The sequence below is a fragment of the Hippopotamus amphibius genome, chromosome 16 (genome assembly GCF_030028045.1).
Source record: "Hippopotamus amphibius kiboko isolate mHipAmp2 chromosome 16, mHipAmp2.hap2, whole genome shotgun sequence".
In the NCBI taxonomy this organism is placed as follows: domain Eukaryota; kingdom Metazoa; phylum Chordata; class Mammalia; order Artiodactyla; family Hippopotamidae; genus Hippopotamus; species Hippopotamus amphibius.
The window spans coordinates 59,083,353-59,108,060 of NC_080201.1; the positions used below are offsets into that span (position 1 = coordinate 59,083,353).

Sequence of the window (24,708 nt, forward strand, 5' to 3'; positions counted from 1 at the left end):
TCTTCCCCACCCTCTCCCTGCTTCCCTTTCCGTCTGAGTCTCTGTCCCCACTTTCTGAATTTCTGCCCTCCTTCTCTGGATTTCTGTCCCCTCGCGCTGGATACAGCCTTCCAGCAGGCGGAGGGGTGGCCAGGCTCCCGGCGCTCCACCCACAGGCTGGACCCGCAGGAGCCGCGTAGCAGTCTGCCCGGCAACCCGTGACGTCACATAGAGGTTGCCTCCGGGTTGGCTCGGCGCTCCGTGAAGGCGGGGAAGTTTCCGGCTCTTAGGGGGTTTTGGGAAAGGATTGGGGAGGGCCGGATTGAAGATGGGCAGGAAGAAAACCGAGGGACTTGTCTTCAGTCACTCCGGGTGCTTCACCCGGCGTTACTTCCCCTCTCATCTTCCGCCCCAACCCCGAGCCCCCGTTACCCTTCCTCTCTCTCTCACACCCACCTCGCCCTCCTCCCCAGAACACCTGGTGTCCCCAAGACCCTCTCCTCCCGCAATCCCCTCATCTCCTTCACCTCCCCCCACCCGGCGTCCAGCCACCACTACCCTCATTCAGAAAGCCACAGGTCCCCCTGCCGGGAAGGGCGCCAACGTCCGGGCAGCCCTCCAGGGCCTTCCCGGTCTCCCCACCCGCCCCCGCTGGGGCAGCCGCCCCCTCCCCCGCGTCCGGTGCCCGCCCTGCCCGCTCCGGGAACCATCGCGGGGAGCCTGCAGGGCACGGTCCCAGGAGGGGCCGCGGCCAGTTCGGGGCCCCAGGTGGCCGGGGCCCCAAGCCTTCGTGTATGCGTACGCCTTGGGGTGGGACTCCAGAGTCCCCGAGCCTCAGTGCCCTCCCTGCGGGCACAGAGACCTCCCCCCGCCTCCCCCGCGGTCATCCTGCCTACGCTGGGAAACCGGACCCTCCCTCTCGGCTCTGGTTTCCCGAAAACTCCTGACTTGCAGATACTAAGAATGGCTTTCTAGACCCTGTCTTCCCCACCATTTTCACCGCCCCCCCTCCCCCCAATGCCGGAGTTGTGGCTCAGAGCCCACAACCACTTCAGACCCCAGTCCTTTCCTGTTGCTCCTCCTAGGACCCAAGAGTCCAGGCCCTCATCCTTCTCCTTTCTCTGGGACCCAAGAATCTGGACTCCAGGTTCCTTCTGCAATGGGACCCGGGAGTCCCCGCCTCCCGCGCATCCTCCTTCAGACCCAGGTGTCGGAACCCCAGCCCCCTTCTCCCTGGGGGCCTGGCATTCAGCCGTCTCTCCTTGTCCAGCTGTTATTTCTCGCCCTTTAGAACATACGGGCGGAATGTGGGGCGGCAGGGGAGGGTGGGGAGGTGCGTCTGATGCCTCCCAGAGCCTCCTGGGAGTCTCTGGACTCCTTAAAGGGCTCCTCCTGGGGGTCCACCTGTCCTCCCTACGGCCCGTTGGAACACAGCTGCCGTCAGAGGAGGGGGAGGACGTCCGCCGACATGCCTGAGGCAAAACCAGGTGGCTTTGGGGACTCCCTCCCTATGTGGAGATGCGGTTCTGTTTTCTGAATGGGGATTGGGGGAGGGAGGGTCCCATACCTGTGTTAGGTGGGGGGGTTCCCCTTCCCTGTGTGGTGGTGGGGGTTCCTTTCTCTGTAGGGAGTAGGGGGTTTATCTGTGGGGGCAGATGGAGATTCTCTGATTATGAATTTGCGTCCCTTTTTCTCGTTGGGGTTGGGAGTCCTGTGGTTGTAGACTGTGAAGTCTTTGCAGGGCCATTGATGTCCACTACATTTGGGGATGGGGTCCTCGGGAAAGGGACCAGGGTCACTTCTCTGAGCAAGGATTGGGGCCGTTCTCTGCAGGGGAATGAGGTCCTTGTGTGTCTAAATATTAGGGGTTCCTGTCTGCATGGCGAGGAGAGCTCTTCTCTGTACAAGGTTGAGGGGACATCCTTTCAATGGGAATTGGGGCTTCCCCATGTAGGAATTAGGGGAACTCCTCCATATAGAGGCTGAAGAGCATTTCTTTATATGCAGTTTGGGAGCCCTTCTCTGAATGGGACCGGGAGGCATTTCTTTTGTTGGGGATGGGACGTTCTCTCTATGAAGCACTGAACAGAGGAGACACAGGGAGGACCCCTCCTCCTGGGGTGTCCAGTCCACTGGCACCAGGCCAACAAGGCTGAGGGGTGGGGTTCCAGCCCATCACTGCAGCTGGGGCCCTGGCGGGCCGGGTGCCAGCAGACAAGGCAGGTGAAAGATGCTGTGGTCAGCACACGTGTCCAATTTCCAGCCCGGGGAAGAGCTAATTATACCGCCAAGACCTAAAAGGTCAGAGCCTGGTGGCCTGGGTGGATGGGGCATGGCCTGCCCAGGGCAAGGAGTAACCGGATCACACAGACTCTCGGATTAGAGATAAATTTACACCTGGACGGCTGGACTCCAGGTTCTGAAGGAGGAGGGGCCCGGGGACCTGCACTCCTGGGTTCTGGAAGAGTAGAACGCTGAGCGCGTGGCTCAACTGTGAATATCTTCTGCCTCACAGCGGCCAAAAAGGCCCCCGCAGGCAAAGATGCCGCCAAACCAGCTCCCAAGGAAGCCCCCCCTCAAGGGGCTCCTGCAGAGCCCCCCAAAGGTGAGACGACGTCCCAGAGGGCTGGGCAGAACCTAGCACCTTATCCCCCAGGCTCCTCTGGCACCTCTGCACCTCCCTGCTCTCTCTCCTTTAGTCTGAACTCCTCACAGCTCCAGTGCTGACTGCCTTCCCCTGCTCACAGCCCTCCGTGGCTCCCCAGTGCCTCCAGGACAGAGCCTAGCCTCTCAGCCTGGCCTTAAGCCCCCAGCAGCTGGCTCATGCATCACCAAGTCCTGCACAGCTCTGAACACCCCAGTCTGTCCTCTCCTACCCCAAGCCCCATTTAAGACCGTCCAGTTCACAGATGGGGAAACTGAGGCCCAAAGGGGTGGCAGAGCCTGGTCACACAGCCACCTGGATGACATGTGATCTGTCCCAGGTCAGGAAAAGCCATTTTGCCCCCAAGGTCTTTGAGCTGAGCAAAGGGTCCCTCATTCATTCTAAACCCTGCCCCTAAAGTGGCCCCCTCCCTGGCCCACCTCAGACTCCCTAATCCTGTCTCCTGAGCAGAAGCCCCACCTGAGGACCAGTCCCCCACCGCTGAGGAGCCCACCGGCATTTTCCTGAAGAAGCCAGACTCTGTGTCGGTGGAGACTGGTGAGGGGCGCCTAGGGGAGGAGACGGTGGGGTCTGGGCTCCTGGGTCTGAGGGAGGGGATGCTGGGGTCCCCCAGCTTCCCAGTCCTCTCTGTAGAGTCTCATGGTTCCTGCCCAGCCACTCCCTCCCACCCCTCCACCCCCACCCAGGAAAGGATACTCTGATCGTGGCCAAGGTGAACGGGAAAGAGCTGCCAGCCAAACCAGACTTCAAGTGGTTCAAGGGGAAGTGGCTGGAGCTGGGCATCAAGAGCGGGACCCGATTCTCCTTCAAGGAGTCCCACGACTCGGCCAGCAATGTGAGGACCCCGTGGGGATGCGAGGGTGTGCGGGCCAGGACTGGAGGTTGTGCGGGGTTGCTCGGTAGAGGCTGTGCAGGGCAGGAGGGGAGAATGTTTGGGTCAGGGTGGGGTGGATTTGGGCATGGTGTGTGCATGCCGAGAGAGCTCTTAGGGTCAGGGATGCCGGCCCCCAGAGGTCAAGATGGTCCAGGCATGGGAAGAGACAGCTGGCCCTTCCTGGGGGACTCAGAGAGAGTTGTGAGGTGGGCTCTGGGGGATGTAGGGTGGCACTGGGGGTCGGTCATGTGCACCCATACCCCTGGCCTGGCCACCAGGTGTACACCTTGGAGCTGCACATCGGGAAGGTGGTGCTGGGGGACCGTGGGGATTACCGCCTCGAGGTCAAAGCCAAGGACGTCTGCGACAGCTGTGCCTTCAGCATCGATGTGGAGTGTACGCTGCTGGTGGTGGGGGCCAAGGGTCTTGGGTCTGGGTGGGGGCACAGGTTTGCCAGCCAGGTGTGGGGAGAGTGTACAGATGTGGGGGTGAGGCGGGCACAGGTTTTTGGAGGATGGAGCCCAGAGGCAGGGATCAGGGTATTCAAAACTGGGGAGACAGTCTACTGGCTTAGAGGGTGAGGAGTGTACATTTAGGGGTGGAAAAGTTCAGGATTTGGGGTGTGCATGTGAGGCTTAGGAGGGGAGTTATGTGGGTTCCAGGGTCATCGCATGCAGGCTTGAGAAAGTGGCAGTAAGGGCTTTGGAAGTGAGGAGGTCCCAAGTTGTTGTTGTTGTTGTTTTTAAGTATAATTTCCATTTTACTGTCTATTGTTTATTTCAGGTGAGTCTAAGGGCGGACGGGTTTAGGGTGAGGGTGTACAGGATTGATGGAAGGGTTACACAGATTTGGGGGCATGTGTACGGAGCTCTGAGGGTTTACAGGTTTGGGGGAGTCTGTAGCCCAGGGTGTGTGGGGGCTTAAACATAGAGGGCCCAGGGAATGAGGTTGTCCAGGCCTGCAGAGGAGGGCCAGCTGGCGTTGGGGGATATGGGCTGCTGAGAGTGCATGGCAGCCGGGGAAATCAGTCTATAAGCAGAGGGTGTCCAGGCCCAAGTGAGAGGATGTGCTGGCCCAAGAGATGGAGGAAAGAGGGTCCGGGGGGACAGGTGGTGCAGGCCTGGGAGGGGGCACTTTTGGTCTTAGATCAGGCCTTGCCTCCAAGCTCACCTTCCCTTCCCCAATCGTCTCTCCCCAGCGCCCCGGCAGGACTCCGCTGGGCAGAGTCTAGAAAGCTTCAAGCGTTCGTAAGTGACCCTGGACCCTGGGGAGGGGCGGGGATGTGTCCTGGTGCCAAGGACCATGGGAGGGTCTCCCTTCGGAGGGGCAGCTGTGGGAGAAGGGGAGGATCAGGGAAGGCAAGGAGTGGGACCCCGGGTGAGTCTGAGGGTTGGGACCTCAGTGAGGCTCATGCTTCCTCTCAATGGCCACAGGGGTGAAGGAAGGTCGGAAAACGTGGGTGAGCTGGATTTCAGCAGCCTGTTGAAGAAGAGGTGAGTCCACCCCACCTGGTACAGAAAGGGGAGATGAGGGCTCAGGAGGAGAATGGTGGGTGAGGTTCCCCCTCCCCCCTTGCTTCTCCACTGCCATCCTGGGACTCCACCACCCCTCCTTCTGCCCATTCCCTGCCCACCCAGCCACCTGTCCATTCACCCATCCACCCATTCACCCACACCCCTACGCACAACCCCACCCAACGAACCATCTGCCCATCAATTCTCCTACCTACCCACCCTTTAACCCCTCATCCTCACATCCACCATCCTGTCCACTCAGGCTGCAGTTCACCTACTCATCCACCTATTCCCTAACCATCCATCCATCCATCCATCCATCCACCCACTTGTCCACTCAGCCACCCACCAGTCCGTCCACTCATCCATCCATCCATCCATCCATCCATCCATCCATCCATCCATCCGTCTACCTATTTATCTATCTACTAATCAACCCACCCACTCATCAGTCTGCCCACTCATCTATTCACCCAACCAGCTACCTATTTATCCATCTACAAATCCACCCATCCACCTACCAGCCCATTGCCCATTCATCTGCCCACATATCCATTCATCTACACACCATCTTCCCACCTGTCCATCCATGCCACCCACTCGTTAACCCATTCGTTCATCCTTCACCCACCTACTCCATCATCCACTTCCCCACCTACTGAGGCACCCATCTATCCACCTTTCCACCACCCATCTCTCTACCATGCATCCACCTTCCCACCTGTGTATCCATCTGCACCTGCATCTCTCTTTCAACTGAGCCCAACATCCTACCCACCCATCTACTCACCCACCCACCCATCTAGCCAGGTATTCCTCTATCAACCGTTTACCTCTTCAGTGGCACACCCATCCACCCAGATAGTCCTCTCTTAGACTCACCTATGTGAAATTGCTATTCTGTAGGTAAAAAAGTGATTGGATATTGGCAGCTTTGTTTTGTTCAACATAATGCTTGTCCAGTTGTTACTCAGTTATTCATTATCTGCTGTGTCCATCCTTCTACTCACTCATCTATCCCCATAACCAAATCCCCAATAACTCCATTTACTAATAGGTTCATCTGTGTGGCTTTACCCAGCCAACCATCTTCCCAGCCATCTTCCATCAACATGTTCACCCAACCACTTACCCAACCGTCTGCCACCAACTCATCAAACCACCCACTCACCCAGCCATCCTCCATCAACTCATCCAGCTATCTTAATGCCACCCATCCCCTACCAACCCACCCATCCATTCACCCATTCATCCATCAACCTAGCTATCCATGGACCCCTCCACCCATTTACCAGTTCCCCACCTGATGTACATCAATCCGGATATTCATGTGTCCCCCAGATTCACCCACTCATCTATCCTTCCTTTGTTCCCTTCCCTTCCTTCCTTCTTTCCAGAGATCCACTCACTCTCTCACTCATCAAACATCTTCTGAGGCCTCCTGTCTACCAGGCCCTGAGCTGAGATCAGGGGACAGAGAGGTTTGACTGATTCCCTGACGTTGAGTTGCTCATTGCCTTGGGAAGATGGGTCTGGTCCAACAGACACAGGCACAGACCAAGACTGTTTAGTGTGGTCATAGAGAAGGTCCCACGAGGGCCTTGTGAGAGCCCAGAGTGAGGGCAACTCATTGCCTGGGAGGACAGGGAGTGCTTCATGGAGGAGAGAACTTTGGCACTAGGTCTTGTAGGATGAAGAGCAGGTGAAGAGAGGTCATTCAGGAAGGGAAACATTTTGGGCAAAGGCTGGGAGGCAGGAACGAGCCCAAAGTATTCAGGAAAAGGCAAGTAGGGTGGTTTGGATAGTTGTGGGAGTGGTGATGGGACAGAGGGTGAGGTTGTGATTGCCAGGCTGGGTTGCTGGGGTTTCCTCCTGAGGGCAATGGGGAGCCATGGAGGAGTTTTGAGCAGAGGAGGGATGGCATCTGATGTGGGGGTCAGAAATAGCCCTCTGGGGCCAAGTGGGGAACCGATTGGTGGGGAAGAGATGGGATGAGGTCAAGAGACCAGGGAGGAGGCTGGGGCGATGGTGCAGGTAGGTCGGGATAAGGCATAACAGACCCAGAGAGAGAAAGTGACACAGCATGTGGGTGGAGAAGGCAGAGGGAGACCCTCCCTCCTCACTTCCTGGTGGCCGTGGCCTGTTCTACCCACCTTCAGGCAGGTGGTTGAGGAGGAGAAGAAAAAGAAGAAAGATGACGATGACCTAGGCATCCCACCCGAGATTTGGGAGCTCCTGAAAGGGGCAAAGAAGAGCGAGTATGAGAAGATCGCCTTCCAGTATGGTATCACTGACCTCCGGGGCATGCTGAAGCGGCTCAAGAAGGCCAAGGTCGAGGTCAAGAAGAGTGCAGGTCAGTGCTGATCTGAGGGGAGATGGCCCCACCTATAGGGACGGCAGCACCGTGGGTATCCCATGTTTGGACCCTGGGCTTCATTTTTGGAGGTCCCAATCTGAGGAGTCATAGAGAGCCCTGTTCTCAGAGGCCTCCAAGTTCACAGGAGGCTTTCTGGCCTTGGTGGTCTGGGGAGGGAGACTTGGCAGCTCAGGGCAGTGAGAACCTCTCAGCTCCATCCTGTTGCATCCCTCAATCTCCAGCCTTCACGAAGAAGCTGGATCCAGCCTACCAAGTGGACAGAGGCAACAAGATCAAGTTGGTGGTAGAGATCAGTGACCCAGACCTTCCCCTCAAGTGGTTCAAGAATGGCCAGGAAATCAAACCAAGTAGCAAGTATGTGCGAGGAGCAGTCTCCGGGTGGGAGCGGCGGGGCACATCCAAGTGCCAGAGAGAGAGAGTCCAGAAATAAGGCTGGCCACTCTCAACCCAGAAAGGGCGCTCCCTCATCCATATGAAGCATGCAGATACCTCAGGAGAAAAATAGACAAAGACAATGAGGAATGGGAATTCGGAAGAAACCCAAACGGCCAAGACACAAAGTACATATCCAGCCTTGTAAACACAACCACCGCCATCAATAATAATAACCCAAATCCAAACAAGGGACTTGGGACTTCCCTGGTGGTCCAGTGGTTAAGACTCTGCGCTCCCAATGCCCGGGGGCGGGGTGGGGGGCACGGGTTTGATCCCTGAGCAGGGAACTAGGATCCTGCCTGCCGCAACTAAGACCTGGCGCAGCCAAATAAATAAATATTAAAAAACAAACAAACAAAACCCACCAATGGTCCTTCTGCTCTCCAAATGGGCAAGACTTTCCAAAATGATAAAACCTGGACTTCCCTGGAGGTCCAGTGGTTAAGACTCTGCACATGCACTGCAAGGGGCATGGGTTCGATCCCTGATTGGGGAACTAAGATCCCTGTGTGGTGTATGCCTGGCACAGCCAAAAAAAAAACAAAAAGAAAAACAACCACACACACACACACACACAAAGGATAAAACCTAGTGCTGGAGAAGACATAGGAAAATGGGTCCACAAATGCTGTTGGTGAGAATGTAAGTTGGCAAATCTCCAAAAGGGCGGTGTATTCAAAAGCCTTTATTTATTTATTTGTTTTTTAAATATTTATTTATTTCGGCTGTGCTGGGTCTTAGTTGCAGCATGCATGTGGGATCTAGTTCACTGACCAGGGATCAAACCCGGGCCCCCTGCATTGGGAGCGTGGTGTCTTACCCACTGGACCACCAGGGAAGTCCCCCCAAAACCTTTAGATTATGCAATTCTAGGTATTTATTGTAAGGGCAAGATCATGGCTATGCATATTTAGCTGCAAGGGTGTTCACTGGAGCATTTGCTGCTGTAGCAAAAAATGGAAAACAACCAAAACATACAATTCCATACTAAGGTGCTGTGCAGTCACTAAAAAAGATATTCTAAAATTTATACTAACATGGGAAGCTGTTCAAGATTAGTGCTACGTGCAGAACCATAGTGCTCATCTCTGCTTCACAAAAAATGTTGATCTCCATATTAATTAGATATAAAAAGATGGGAAAGACAGAGGCCAAAACATTTGTAGCAGTTATCTCTTGGAGGAACAATTGTGGATGGGTTCTATTTTTATTTTTATTTTTTTAAATAAAATGTATTTATTAGTATATTACCTTGTACATGCTTGCTACATATTAAACATCAAATAGATTATAGCTCTTAGGATATTGAAGACAATGCAGAAATGCTTTTCCAAATTAGAGTGATTCTTGAATACGCAAACATACAAACCTCTCACCCCCACCCCAATCTTTCTTAATTGGAACCGCCATGACATCTCATCTATGTATTTTTTTAAAAATGTAAGCTCTTTGTTGGAATATAATTGCTTTACACTGCTGTGCCGATTTTTGAGGTACACCAAAGTGAATCAGCTGTATTTATACCCATATCCCCAACCCTCCTGCGTCTCCCTCCCACCCTCCCTATCCTGGCCCTCTAGGGTTCTATTTTTATTATTTTTCCCTTGGCTGTGTTTTCTAAATGTCTCCTCATGCGCATTTTGGATAAGATAAAAAATATGTTAATTAAGATACAGGTTCAGTTGCTGTAACAAAGAGTCCCCAGAACGCATTAATTTACATGGAATGATATTTCTAGCTGACCGAGCTAGACCCAGGTTCCATATTCTTGGCTACACCATTTCTTGTGGCGTTGTCCGTGGAGATCTCATCCACACTCATCTGCATGATTGAAGCTGGGTCAGGGCGCATCTATGTCTATCGGACAGGAGGAGGGAAAGAGAGAAGTCTAGAACAAACATCTCAGAATTGGGGATGACCTAGCAGTTATGCCTATCACATCCATTCATGTTCCGCTGGTCCAAGCTCAGGGGTGTGGCCATCCCAGCTGCAAAGGAGGCTGGGAAATGTAGTTCTCTAGGTGGGGTTGCTGTGTGCCACTGCTAAAGGGAAGAAGGAGATGGATATGCGTGGACAGTTAGTATCTCCGTTGTGGTTATTTAACTACTAGAAATTGGACCATCGATCCCCTCCCACACAATTTGGCTCTGAGAGGGAGTGGCTTGTCCTGAGAATAGATGGGTGGATACAGAATCTCCTCCCTGCCCTGGGTTGAGCTGAGACTTTTGCGCCAGATACGTGTTTGAGAATGTTGGTAAGAAGAGAATTCTCACCATCAACAAGTGCACGCTGGCGGATGACGCTGCTTATGAGGTCGTTGTCAAAGATGAGAAGTGTTTCACTGAGCTCTTCGTCAAAGGTGAGGCTGGAACTTGGGCGTGAGCTTGGGGAGTGGGGGTCTGGAGGGGGGTCCTGAAACTACTGACCTCCTGTCTCCCTGCGCCCCACAGAACCCCCAGTCTTGATTGTCACACCCCTCGAGGACCAGCAGGTCTTTGTGGGTGACCGGGTAGAAATGGCAGTGGAGGTGTCAGAAGAGGGTGCCCAAGTCATGTGGTAAGTGACTCTTGATCCCTGATCTCCGTACAGATGCCCACGGCGTCTTTGTCTCAGCCTTGAGCTTTGGGACCTCTCTTGAAGATTTTAGACCTTTACCCAGTAGTTTCCCTGAGATCTCCATCTTTCTCTATAAATTCTGATCTTCACCCATGACCTCTTACTGAAACTTCTGACCTCTCCCCGTCCCATCCTCTTGCAGGCCTTTTTCCTGATCTCTGCTATTTCTGATTCTTTAAGTTATTTATTTACCCATTCAACCAATTATCCATCCTTTGGTCCATTCACTCATGTATCCATCCATCCATCCATCTATCCATCCATCCATCCATCCATCCATCCATCCATCCATCCATCCACTCATCCATTTATCTATTCGTACATCTATTCCCCCATCCAAAAAGTATTTATTGAGCACCTGTTGTGTGTGTGGCACTCTTCTATGTGTTGGAGAGACAATGGGGACAATATGTATTAACATAGCACCTGCCTTTATGGAGTTTATGATCTGGCAAATTGCTGGGGCGGGCTGCGTGTGCACGCCCGTGTGTGTTGGGGACAGAGATAGGCACTAATCAAATCATCACACAAATAAACATCAAAGTTCTATTTTGACAAGTATTGATATTTCAGAGGAGCAGTAAGTGATGTTGTAACCACTTTTTAATAGGAGAAAGGGACTCAGGAGGTCAGGGAAGGCTTCCTGGAGGAGGTGACAACTGAGCTGAGATTTGAATGATGAGGAAGTAGAAGTGAAGTGGAGTGCCCCGGAAAGGGAAGCACCATTTACTGAGGCCACAATATTTGACATCTCTCTGTGACCCTGAACTTCCTCCATGCTCTGACCTCTCCCTCTGACCCCTTTTTGTTTCCCCTGACTTCCAACTGAGACCCGTGGCCTGTGACCTCTTCTTCCACTTTTTCTCCCCTGACTCCCACCTGTGATCCGTCCACTTTAGACACCTCTGTTCACTTTCATCTCTCCTCTCTCTTGTGATCTCCCTTCCAACTCCTGATTCCTGCTCAGGACTCTCTGTCTGGCCCCCGACTCACCTCTGACATCTAGACTCTGGGCTAATTGGACCCCTCACTTCCCCGCTTCCCGTCCCCTCCATCCAGGTTGAAAGACGGTGTGGAACTGACGCGGGAGGATTCCTTCAAGGCCAAGTACCGCTTCAAGAAGGATGGGAAGCGTCACATCCTCATCTACTCGGAAGTGGCGCTGGAGGACAGTGGTCACTACCAGGTCATGACCAATGGCGGCCAGTGTGAGGCAGAGCTCATTGTAGAAGGTACAGGGCCTCCCAGTGGGGCAGGGGGCTGCACTGTGTGTGCTTCAACACGCCACTCAAGGTTACCCAAGCCCCGAATCTTGGAGCTGTCCCTGACTCCTTCTTTGCCTCATACCCTACATTCGATTCACCAGTACATCCTGGTGGCTCCACCTTCAAAGGATATCCTGAATCTCATCACTTCTCTCCACCTCCATTGCCCTTACCTGGAGGAAGGAAGGAAGGAAACAGGGAAGGAAGGAAGGAAAGAGGGAATGAGAGAGGGGAGGGAGGGAGGGAGGAAGGGAAGAAAAGAAAGAAGGAAAGGAAGGAAGGAAGAGGAAGGAAGGAAGGAAGAAAGAACAGAGGAAAGAAAGAAAGGAAGGAAGAAAGAAAGAAAAAGAAAGAAAGAAAAGAGAGAAAGAAACTATATGTACATCTTTGCTTTTATGGCTATGAACTGGCTATAGTGTCCTTGGAGAAGGGATTGAGACCTATATGATTAGAAGTGAGTGGGTGAGAGATTTTCCCCCTGTATAGCTACATCTTCTTCTTATTTTATTTTTAAGCCATGCAAATGCATTGTTTTATTTAAAAATGTAAAATAAAAAAAATGTAAGTCAGATCCCAGCCATCTTCCCAATACACTCCAGCTGTTTCTGCCTCTTTCAGAGTCAACACAAAGTCCTCTCTGTAACCCACGGGGTCTGTCCCTGCCTGTGTCATCTCCCACGTCTGCCTTGCTCACTCCCCACCAGCCTGGTGGCTGTTTCCCAAACCAACAAGCCTGCTTTCCTGTGCAGGGCCTTTGCACATGCTATGCCCTCTACCTGGGGGCCTTCTGCAGCCTCTCTGCCTTCCCTCAGGCCTCATCACTCCTTCTAGTTATTAGTTTATGTGTTTCCCATTCACTGTGTGTCTCCCCACTAGAACGTGAGCTCATGAGGCCCGCAGATTATTTCTGGGTTGTCTTGTGGCTAGAACCCCAGAGCCTGCAGCAATGCTTGGCCTATAGTGGGTGTTCGCCCATCTCTGTGGACTGACTGCAGTTTGATGGCCCCATCACCTTCCTTCCCCATCCAGAGAAACAGCTGGAGGTCCTGCAGGACATCGCCGATCTGACGGTGAAGGCCTCGGAACAGGCCGTGTTCAAGTGTGAGGTGTCCGATGAGAAGGTCACGGGCAAGTGGTATAAGAACGGGGTCGAGGTGCGGCCCAGCAAGCGGATCACCATCTCCCACGTGGGGAGGTATGGACCTGGCCCACAGACTTCGTGGTTTAAAAGAATAAGGGTTTGGGGAATTCCCTGGTGGTGCAGTGGTTAGGACTCGGCACTTTCACTGCCATCGCTGCCCGGGGTTTAATCCCAGGTTGGGGAACTAAGATCCCGCAAATCACAGGGGACAGCCAAAAAAGCAAAACAAAACAAACAAATAAACAAACAAAAAACCCACAAGAGTTTATTGCATCGTGAGTCTCAGAGGTGGTTGAGGCTGGCTGATCTCTGATGGCCACCTTCCTGGGCTCGCTCAGGCCCTCGGCTGGGTTAACCGGGCTGCCTCCACTCTGGTCCGTGGGACCTCTCATCCCCCAGGAAGCTGGTCCTGGCGTATTCACGTGGCTGATGCAGGTGTCCCGAGAGAGAGCAGAAGTGAACAGGGCCTCTGAGAGCTGGGCTGGGCACTGTCCCTGTGTCGCTTCCACCATATCCTGTGGGACAAAAAGAGATCACAGGCTGCAAGGTCCCTTTGCAAGGGTCACCGCTTCAGGGAGGGAAATCCATGGCCATATTTGCAGTCAACTGTGGCGGGGAGGGCATCTAGCTAGGGAAACAGGGAGTTGCAATTCAAAGGGTAGCACGTGGACGCCTGAGATAAACACCCAGTAATCTGCAGAATGCCAAGAGCCACCGTGACACCAGCGGAACATCGTGCCCTGTGGGTTTCCTGGCAATAGCTCTTGGCAGACATAGACTTTTTCCGGGTTCTGTGTAAGGACCCTGCCTGCTGGTGGTGTCAATGATGCCAGGAACCAATCCTAATGCTTACAGGGCACTTACCATGTGCCAGGGAGTCTTCCAAATGCTTTCCAACACCCCCCTTATAGATTGTGAACATTACCCCTATTTTACAGATGAAGAAACGGAGGCACAGAGAGGTTAAGTGACTTACCCAAGGTCACACAGCACTAGCATTGCATTGAGTACGTGGGGTTGCACTGAGGAGCCTGTTTCTCCAGGGTGGTCCCCAGGGAGACCTGGCCTGACCTCTGCCCTGCTCCTCTCGCCCCCTCAGGTTCCACAAACTGGTGATTGATGACGTCCGCCCAGAGGATGAGGGAGACTACACGTTTGTGCCCGACGGCTATGCCCTGTCCCTCTCGGCCAAGCTCAACTTCCTGGGTGAGGATACCTCTTTGTTTCCCCCCCTGGTGCCGTAGCATTTACCCTTCCAGACCCCAGGGGTGTGGATGCCTCCCTTCGGGATTAAGTTTCCCTAACTGTACATTGGGGGTGACAGCAGGTGCTTGTGGGAGGAGGGACAGTCATGGGCCTGAATCCACCTCCCAAGCCCCGAGGTCCCAGGGGGATACCAGCCCCTCCCTCTGCCACCAGGGTGTGAGGGTGGGAAAGGGGGCCCATGGATGTAGACCCAACCATCTGGTCTTCTTTGTTCTCCAGAAATCAAGGTGGAGTACGTCCCCAAGCAAGGTAAGGACCAGAGGCTGCTGTGGTCCTTAAGCTGGAGGCCTGGACTCCTGGGTCTGAGGGTGGAGGGGCAGGGGACCTGGACCGCTGGTTCTCCGTGGCTGTTGGAACCCAGCCTCTCAGGAGATCCTCTGGAGGGGATTGGGAAGGCCCAACTGCTCGCTCCCAAGTTCCCCAGAATCTTTCCTCTGACACCAGAGCCACCAAAGATCCACCTGGACTGCTCGGGGAAGACCTCGGAAAATGCAGTTGTGGTCGTGGCGGGAAACAAGCTGAGGCTGGACGTGTCCATCACAGGGGAGCCCCCTCCTGTTGCCACCTGGATGAAGGAGGATGAGGTATGGTGGGGCTTCCCCTGTGCCCTGACTTCTCCCTCTCAGCTCTGCTGGGTGACTTTAGGCAAGTTGGTGTCCCTCTCTGAGTTTCAGTTTCATTGTCTGTAAAATGAGGATTATGATTCCTTCTTCAGAGGGTTGTTTTGAAGATTGGAGATTATATTTGTTCATCACATGGTTCTGGCCTAGCACATGACGGGTGCCCCATCCATCCATCCATCCATCCATCCAACAGATATTTTCATTTTGTATGTTCCAGGCCCTGGGACAGTTCAATTTTTCTTCTCTTCTCTGGGCTTCAGTGTCCTTTTCTGTAAAATGGATAGACTTGACTCAGTTTTCATTCATTCCTTCACTCAGCAAACACCCCCTGAGGTTTCTTCTATGCCAGGCTCTGTGCCCGGGCACTGAGGACAGAATCATGAATCAGATGCAGCCCCTGCCTTCCCGGAGCCTTCACTTTTGGAGAGAGGCAGACACTTGCCCAAACAGTCAGAGCCCAGGGTGATCCGAGCTGAGAGAAAGGGAGGTACCGGAAGCTAAGAGGATTCAGGGCTGGGGCTGTCACTTTCAGCTGAGAGCATCCAGGAGTGCTTCCTGGAAGAGGCGACTTCTGGGTGGGTTCTAAAGGATGGGTATAGCGTCTAGAGAAGCAGGTCAGGGCATTGCATGCCATGGGGATCAGCTTTGCAAAATCTTGGGGATGAGACAGTCTGGTGTCTTTTTTTTTTAATTTTAATTTATTTATTATTTTGGTGTCTTTAATGAAGGGTGGTGTTTGGAGGGCGAGGAAGGCAGTAGGGTGGGGGGGTGATGAGGCCAGGGGCAGACCCAGGACTTGCGCTGGGTCCACGGCCCGTGTGTGGTGTGGTCATGTGGAGCTGCTGGGGACTGTTGAGCAGGGGAGGGGCAGAGACCGGTCTGGGTTTGGAGAGAGGTAGCAAAGGGCCATATGGTGGCTGTGTTCAGGTGTTCTCGGGCACCGAAGGCAGGGTCCGCATCGAGAAGCGGGCGGACACCAGCAGCTTTGTGATCGAGAGTGCAGAACGAGGTGATGAGGGCCGCTACACCATCAAGGTCACCAACCCCGCCGGCGAGGACGTGGCCACCATCTTCTTGCGGGTTGTGGGTGAGCAGACGGAGCCAAGGGGGCTGAGCCAGGGGGTGGTTCCCTGAGGCTGTGCGGGGTCCTCTGACCATCCTGCCTCCCCCTCTCCAGATGTCCCAGACCCCCCGGAGGCTGTGCGTGTCACATCAGTTGGAGAAGACTGGGCCATCCTGGTCTGGGAGCCACCCAAGTACGACGGGGGACATCCAGTCACTGGTGAGTGTCCATGTGCCAGAGTGCCCATGACCTCTGTCCTCCCCTGCCCCCTGACTTCTCCTTGACCTTAGCATCCTTGATGAGTCCTTAGCATCTGCGATGACCGCCCTCAGAGACTCAGTTTTCTGTCCTTGATATCTCACAATCCCTTTTGCCTTCCCCATCATTCTTTACTCCCCAGCGACCTGGGAATCCTCACTTTGGCTAACAGCCTAGGATTTTCTGTGACTCCTGACTCCCTGATTCATGACCTGTGGCCCTTCTTGATCTCTGACCCCATGATGGGTGACCTCTGACGGCTCTGTGACCCTGAGATCCACTCAAGATTCATGGCCTCAGACCTCTCTGGGTCATGTGACCTTTTGACCACCCCCCAACTGACCTGCGACCCCAGGCCTCCCCGTGACTGGCCACTTCTCTCTGCGTGGGGGGCTGCCAGGGTACCTCCTGGAGCGGAAGAAGAAGGGCTCTCAGCGCTGGATGAAGCTGAACTTCGAGGTCTTCACAGAGACAACCTACGAGTCCACCAATATGATCGAGGGCATCCTCTACGAGATGCGGGTCTTTGCTGTCAACCGCATCGGGGTCTCCCAGCCCAGCGTCAACACCAAGCCCTTCATGCCTATCGGTGATGCCCCTCTGCGTCCTTGCTGAGCCCCATCCACCTCTGACCCAGGCCTTGTCCGTCACTGATCTCTGACCCTACACCCTGGCCTTTGACTCCCTCGGCTCTGCTGACTTCTGTCCCCTCTCATCTAACAACTCAAGACATTGACCCCCGGCCCCACCAACCCTACTGACCTCTTCCCGACCCAGTACATCAGTCACTGACCTCTATGATTCGAGGCTCTGTGCTGTCTCCTGAATATGTCATTGACCTCTGACTTACAACGCTAATTCCTATCCTTGCCCTTGGAGACCTCACGGTCTCTTGATATCTTGTTTTAATGACCCATGAGGCTACATCCTTGCTCACTGACCCCTGGCCTACCATATCATTCCCTTTCCTGACCAGTGACTCCAACTCTGACCCCTGAGCCCTCATTTACCCCTCCCCCTTTCCCTGGATTCTTACAGCACCCACAAGTGAACCCCAGCACCTGACGGTGGAGGATGTGACAGACACCACCACCACCCTCAAGTGGCGGCCCCCAGATAGGATTGGGGCAGGTGGCATCGATGGGTACCTGGTGGAGTACTGCGTGGAGGGCTGTGAGTCACCGCGTCTGGCCTGGTGGGGGGCAGTGGTACACACAGAGCCCCCGTGGGTGTCCAGTCCAGGGGACTGCAAATAGGGCCGTGCAGGGACAGATCTCTGGCACAGTGAGCTGCCCTCTGTCTGTACTTGCATGAATCTCTGGGATGGGAGGGGTCAAGCCAGGCCCCCAATGACCAGCTTGTCCTCTCTCCCTCCTTCTCTCCCTACCTACTCCCTTCCTCCATCCCCTACACCCATCCTTTATACAGTGATATCTTTGTATCCATCCTTCCAAGTATTTATCTACTACCTATGTTGCTCTTCCTCTACTCTATTTATCCATTCATCACCCCATCCAACCAATCTTTCTTTCATCCATCCATCCATCCCTCCCTCTTTCCCTCCTTCCTTCCTTTTCCCCTTTTATTTCTCCCTCCCTCCTTTCTTTCTCTCCCTCCCTGCCTTCTTTCCTTCCCTCCTTCCTTCTTTCCTTCCACTTGCCCACCCTGTCATCTATTCAACCATCTCTCTATCCATCTAAAAATTGTTTGGATCATCTAACTATCCATCCATGACTGCATTTGGGAATGCATGTAAATGATAGATGGTTGGAATCTGGTCAGTTTCTTCCCTTTCTCTTCCCAGTGCTCTTTACCCAATTCCTACCCTTGCCCACCCCTCCCCAATTTGTGTTTTAGAAACTACTTTATTTTTTATTTTATTTATTTATTTATTACTTTTTGGGGCTACACCAGGTTCAGTCATCTGTTTTTATACACATAGCCCCGTATGCCCTCCCTCCCTCGACTCCCCCCCTCCATAGAAACTACTTCTGTGACGAGTTCCCCCTGTTGCTTGTTAGCCTGACCCACACTGGTTCACCAACCCACGGCAAGAAAACCAAGATGGAAAGGCACTCGTCACACAGGCAGGAAATCCGAGGAGCTGTCTCTAATGACCACCCCCAGTTCCTTACCCTCCCTGAGCCTCTGTTTCCTCATCTCTAAAATGGGGATAACAGGATGGAGGCAGGCGTTAACGAGCTAACATTAATTAGCTCCAACCTGGTCATAAGAAATGCTCAAGAAATGTCAGTTGCAGCTATTCATTGCCGTGGCGCCGGGGGCGGGGCTCCTAGGGAGGTCTTGAAGGAAGGTCTCCGGCCTCACTCCTCTCTTGTAGCTGATGAGTGGATCCCTGCTAACACGGAACCCGTGGAGCGCTGTGGCTTCACCGTCAAGAATCTCCCCACAGGAGCCAGAATCACCTTCCGCGTCGTCGGGGTCAACATCGCCGGGCGCAGCCAGCCGGCCACCCTGGCCCAGCCGGTCACCATCCGGGAGATTGTGGGTGAGCGACTCCTGACGCCCGAGGCTTCTCTCCTAAAGACCAAGTTGGTGTCATCATTAGGGCCTCATCGCCCCTGGTCTCTCTGTCCCTGCGACCAGTGTCCCCTGGCCCGGCCCTGAGCCCCTCCCTGGGTTTGTGCCCTCAGAGCAACCCAAGATCCGGCTGCCCCGCCACCTCCGCCAGAGTTACGTCCGCAAAGTGGGGGAGCAGCTCAACCTCGTCATCCCCTTCCAGGTGCGTCGAGCTGGGATCGCGAGTGCAGGGGTGAGGGGTCAGCTCCTGCGGGTGAGACCTGGCCTAACCTCGCCTGCTCCCCACCCACCTCCCCGCGCAGGGCAAGCCGAGGCCGCAGGTGGTGTGGACGAAGGGCGGGGCGCCCATAGACACCTCCCGCGTGCATGTGCGCACCAGCGACTTCGACACGGTGTTCTTCGTGCGCCAGGCGGCCCGCTCCGACTCCGGGGAGTACGAGCTCAGCGTGCAGATCGAGAACATGAAGGACACGGCCACCGTCAGCATCCGGGTCGTGGGTGCGCGGCCCGCGGGCCGGGAGGGGATGGAGGAGGCGGCGATGAGGGGGAGGCAAGGAGATGAGGACCACCCAAGGACGGGGAAAGGGGAGAGACTGGAACCGGGGAGGGTGTGAGGTGGCGCTGGGGCAGAAGGGGAGGAAATGGGAATGGCAAAAAGCCCAAGAGAGGTCAGAGGGGATGGGGATGGGCCGGAAGAGGAGGTGAGGCGGGGGACATTTAGTTATGCTTTGGCTGACTGATAACAACCGCCCCTCCCCCACCCCCACCCCCACCCCCCCCCCCCCCCCCCCCCCGCCACTTCCTTCCAGAAAAGGCAGGGCCACCGGAGAACGTGACGGTGAAGGAGGTGTGGGGCACCAATGCACTGGTGGAGTGGAAGACCCCCAGGGATGACGGCAACAGTGAGGTCACCAGCTATTTGGTCCAGAAAGCGGACAAGAAAACCATGGTGAGAGACTAGAAGGGCCTGGGCGTGGGGTGGGCGTTGCGGGGAGAAAAGCTGGCCAGATGGTCAGAGCAGCTGTGCTGTTCCCATTTCCCAGCTGGGAAAACTGAGGCACCGAGAGATTTGGGAGGAATGGGCCAGGGCTGGGAGGAAAGCCTTTGGCTGAGATTTCGTGCATGATAGATTTTTTTTTTTTTGGCGGTGCCGAGTGGCTTGTGGGATCTCATTTCCCTGACCAGGGATTGAACCCAGGCCCAGTAGTGAAAGCCTGGAATCCTAACCACAAGCCCACCAGGGAACCTTTTAATAGGTTTCCTTTTTCTTTTTTTTTTTTAAATTGAGGTAGACTTCACCTAACCAAATTTAGCATTAACCATTGTCAAGTGGCATTTCATACCGTCCCAGTGTTCTGCAGCCACCCTGTCTATTTAGTTCCGAGACATTTCCATCACCTTGAAAGGAAACCCCATGTCCGTGAAGCAGTCACTGCCCTTTCCCTCCCACCCAGTCCCTGGCAACCCCCCATCTGCTTCCTGTCCCTGGCGGCTAGCCGAGCCTGGACATTTCCTACGGATCCACTCACACCCTCGTGTCTGGCTTCTTTCACTCAGCATTGTGTTTTCCAGGCTTATCCACATTGTAGCCGATATCTGTGCTTCAGTCCTTTTCATGGCTGAGTACTATGGTTTTTTGTTTTCTGTGTCTGTTTGTTTTTTGGCTGCACAGTGCAGCTTGCGGGATCTTAGTTCCCCAACCAGGAATGGAAAGTGTGCCCCCTGCAGTGGAAGCGCGGAGTCCTAACCACTGGACCACCAGGAAGTCCCCTGCTTGTCCCTGGTTTGAATGGACCACGTTTTGCTTGTCCATCCACCCACCGATGGGCACCTGGCTTGTTCTCAGCTTCTGGCCATCGTGAACAGCGCTGCTGGGAACGGCGGGTTTTGTGAGGGAGCCAACAGTTTGGGGGTGCTTTCCTCACCCCTGGCCCTTCTTGGGTTCATGTCCCTGACTCTCCCTGCCCCTCCCCATCCCCCACGCTACAGGAGTGGTTCACCGTCTATGAACACAACCGACACACCTCCTGCACTGTGTCCGACCTCATCGTGGGCAATGAATACTATTTCCGCGTTTATAGCGAGAACATCTGTGGGCTCAGCGATTCACCTGGTGTCTCCAAGAACACGGCCCGGATCCTCAAGACAGGTATGGCCACAACCCCCCCTCCACGGGGGCCAGTCCCAGTCCTGCCTATCTCTCTGTTTCTTTTGTGTGTGTGTGTGTGTGTGTGTGTGTGTGTTGTTGGAGTATAGTTGATTTACAGTGTGGTGTACAGCAAAGTGATTCAGTTATACATATACATATATCCACTCTTTTTCAGATGTTTTTCCCATGTACGTTGTTACAGAATACTGAGTAGAGTTCCCTGTGCTATATATACAGCAGGTCCTTGCTGGTTATCTATTTTATATATAGTCTCTCTGGGGTTTGAACTTGGCTCCTCTGATCATCCCCTCCCTGGACTCAAAGCTGATAGCACCTGGTGCTGGAGAGAGGCAGTCCGGGGACAGTCAGGATCCGTCCCCTTACAGGCGCCTCTCCCCTCCCCCAGGTATCACCTTCAAACTGCCCGAGTACAAGGAGCATGACTTCCGAACGGCTCCCAAGTTCCTGACGCCTCTACTCGACCGGGTGGTTGTGGCTGGTTACGCTGCAGCTCTCAACTGTGCCGTCAGAGGCCACCCGAAGGTGCCGTGTGTGTGTGTGTGTGTGTGTGGGGGGGGGGGGGGTTTGTAACCCTGGAGGGAAATCTAAACCAAGGTGAAGCCCCCTTGCCTGCCTGCCACGCGGGCTCTTCCTCCCTGAGTTCTCTGGTCTCTGCTTGTGGGATTTGTTTACTTTTAACGCACTTCCTGTCTCTCCTCTAATCAGAGCCCAAGTTCTAGCTCGTGACACTCTGTGACTTCCCTCAAAAACAGAAACCTTTGGGGCGGAGGGGGTCTAAACCTGCAGGGCTCCCCGGTGTCTTCCTGCCCCATCTGGTTTCCAGACTGCTATCTGGGAATGTGGACACGTGCAACCTTGAACTCCAAGGACCCACCTGGACCAGGGGCTGGCACACTGTGGCCCTCGGGCCAAATCCGCCTGCCACCAGTTTCTCTAAATAAGATTTTTTTTTTTGGCTGTGCCGGCCGGCTTGCGGGATCTTAGTTCCCTGACCAGGGATTGAACCCGGGCCCTGACAGTGAAACGGCCAAGTCCTAACCACTGGACCACCAGGGAATAAATAAGAATTAAAAAAAAATTTTTTTTTCTTTTTTGCTATTTTGCTTTCATGCTACTGCTTTGTGTGTGGTCCATGACCCAGAGACCAGAGAGTCCCCAAAGCCTAAAACATTGAATGCCTGGCCCTTTACAGACACATTTTGCTGATTTCTGGCCTAACTCCAATATTTAGCGTCAGCCCCCGTAGGCGTCCTGTGGATTCTTTCCCTCCGCTCCTCCATCACTGCTGTCTACTGCTTTCTTCACTACCTCCACCCATTCATTTATTCCACTCACTTATCTCCCTACCAGTCCATTCATGTATTCAGTTCATTCATTCGCCTCGTTTGCTTATTCACATCATTCATTCATTCATTCTTTCAACACACGGTTTTCAGAGGCTCTGTATGTTCTGGTGAATTGAACAAGGTGTTCCTGCGTGTTGGGGGAGACCACCATTCATCTGAAGTCACACAAATGACTATAAAATTATAAAGGGTGGCAACAGTGCTAGGGAAATGCAGGCAGTTGTGAGAGCGTAAAGTGGGCATTCCTGTTCCAGTCTAGGGCCCAGGAAGTGACTTGGGAGCTGAGACCCGAAAGATAGACAGGCGCTGATTAGGTGAAGAGGGAAGAGTGGTATGGGAAGAGGGAACAGCCAGTGCCAAGGTCCTGAGGTGGGAGCCTGTCTGGTCTGTTTGAGGGACGGTGAGGCAGCCCGTGTGGTTGGAGAAGAAGGAGGTGAGGGCAGTGGAGTAATGGGGCCAAATCACATAGGGCCCTGTGGGCCACGACAGGGAGTGAGCTCTTCCTCTTACAGAAGAGGAGACTGAGAGTCAGAGAGAAGGGACTCAACCAAGGTCAGCCAGTCAAAATTAGGAGGTGGTACAGCCAAAAGGAGAACCCAAATCTGCCTTCCATGGCCCATTCTGCCATCACCCAGGGGACCCTCTGTCACGTGGCTTTCTCTCCCACTCTACTCAACAGCCCAAGGTGGTCTGGATGAAGAACAAAATGGAAATTGTCGAAGATCCCAAGTACCTGATGACCAACCACCAGGGGGTCCTGACGCTGAACATCCGCCGCCCGTCCCCCTTCGACTCAGGCACGTACTCGTGTCGGGCCGTCAACGAGCTGGGGGAGGCCCTGGCTGAGTGCAAGCTGGAAGTCCGAGGTGAGCGTGGGGCCGCCCCCAGCTTTCCGCCTGCCTGACCCTCATCCGCGCCCTTTCCAAAGCTAACGGAAGGCTGGTGCTGAGCAGTGCTGAGACCCGAGCCTAGGCAGGCCCGGCCCTCTAGGAGTACGACTGGGAAGCCGGCTCAGGCCCCAGCGGGGACGTTGCAGGGTGCCACATGGGGGAGGGAAGGCAGCACAGGGAATTGTGGGGGTGGCGGAGGGGGAGCACTGACCCAGCCTGGGCAGGAGTCTCAGGTTTCCCAAAGGAGCTGAAGGACAAATAAGAGGTGAATGAGGATGAGAAGAACTTAGGAAATGATCGCTAAGGCTTCCAGTGTGCCTGGGGAGGTGTGTGGACACAGCTTTGAAACCAACACGGGTAGTGGCAGAGGACAGGGGGCTGTGGGAGGCCCCCAGATTACCCCCCTTCACAGCCTGTCCCCAAGCTCTGTCCCTCCTGTCCCTACCTCTCTGCCCCACAGCCCCAGCCTCATTTGTCCTCTTCCTCCTGAATTCGGGGGAGCCTCCTCCCAGGCCTCCAGTTCCACCTACTGGCCCTAGAGGGCACTCCATGCCCACAGTTGAGCTGCTCACAGCCCTCCCAGGGCTCCCAGCAGCCCTGGAACCCTTCAGCCTGGTGTCATGGTCCTGCATCTGCCATCTCCAGCCCCTCTCCAGCCTCAAGTACCCCCCATTTTCCAGCCACACCGAGCAGCTGGCGGTTGGACAAACTGGTTGTGCTTTCTCCTGCCCCTGGGACTTTGCACATGCTGTTCCCTCTACCCAGCGTGCTCTTCCTTGCCTCCTCTGCCTTGGGCTTCAGTCCAATAAGCATCCACCAGTCAAGACTTGGTGAGGAGGCTGGTAACCAAGTCCCTCCGAGGCAGCTGACATTCCTATGGGCTTCCAGAGTCCCTGCCCGGCTCTGACTCCCCTGGCTCTGATGACAGCCCCGTGGACAGAAGGGGCTGCAGACCTTTAGCAAAGGGCCCAGAGGGACCACTCTCCAAGCACCTCCTGCCTGTCATCCTAAAGCACTGCTCTGTCAGGTGGACCCAATTCCTAGTGTTCTGCTGTCCCCTTTATCAACCATGGAATCTGCTCAGAAACATGCCTACTTCGGGATTCCAGTGACAGCTGGTCTCCAGCAGCTGCTCGGAAGTCTCAGTTTGGGGTTAAAAACTACAGGAATCAAGGGCTCCATGAAGTTGGGTTGACCTGGTGCCAAGCTAGGTGGTGAAGGGAAAACTTGTTCCCACTGCTGGTCAAGTGAATCCAGCGGGCAGGGCAGGCATTTTTACCACCCTTCTCGCTTTCCTCCTACAGTGCCTCAGTGAAGCTCTCTCTTCCACCTGCCAAGATAACTGGCTGCTGAGTCCTAACCCGGACCTCCCTGAACATGTTTCCCTTTCCCAAGTTATCAGTGAGAAGATAATAGTCTTGTCTTGGACTCCCATGTGCCTGTCCTTCTTGAGTCTGTAGCCCCGCCTTCCTCCGCCTACAGGGCTTAGTCACCTGGGGGTGGGTGATGGAGACAGCCAGGTTGAAATGACAACCACAGTGAGGCAGCCCTGATGAAACAGACCATGTTGAGGCCACCATCTTGGACCCGCTACATTGGCAAGGCTACCATGTTGCCATGGCAACTACAGAATCACAGGTGAACCCAGGACCCTGTGGAGGCAGCCCTCTTAGGTGAGCTACTGT

General features: G+C 54.4%; 1 protein-coding gene across 2 annotated transcripts; it reads left to right on the forward strand.

Annotated features, from left to right (window-relative positions):
- Positions 1–1,374: 1,374 nt before the first annotated feature.
- MYBPC2 (myosin binding protein C2) lies at positions 1,375–24,451 on the forward strand. Of its 2 annotated transcripts, none has more exons than XM_057713009.1 (28): positions 1,375–1,466; positions 2,495–2,584; positions 3,095–3,181; positions 3,331–3,479; positions 3,797–3,914; positions 4,717–4,765; positions 4,952–5,011; positions 7,192–7,385; positions 7,631–7,763; positions 10,079–10,203; positions 10,295–10,400; positions 11,520–11,692; positions 12,755–12,920; positions 13,966–14,072; positions 14,352–14,381; positions 14,577–14,716; positions 15,683–15,842; positions 15,933–16,037; positions 16,477–16,665; positions 17,115–17,249; positions 18,418–18,585; positions 18,731–18,819; positions 18,920–19,115; positions 19,427–19,566; positions 20,607–20,766; positions 21,173–21,309; positions 22,813–22,999; positions 24,328–24,451. In XM_057713009.1, exons 1-28 carry the CDS (start codon positions 1,448–1,450, stop codon positions 24,336–24,338), a joined length of 3,423 nt encoding a protein of 1,140 aa, XP_057568992.1. In that variant the 5' UTR covers positions 1,375–1,447; the 3' UTR covers positions 24,339–24,451. The 2 variants fall into 2 exon arrangements, with proteins under 2 accessions (XP_057568992.1, XP_057568993.1); XM_057713010.1 differs by having other exon boundaries at positions 22,813–22,930.
- Positions 24,452–24,708: the final 257 nt, after the last annotated feature.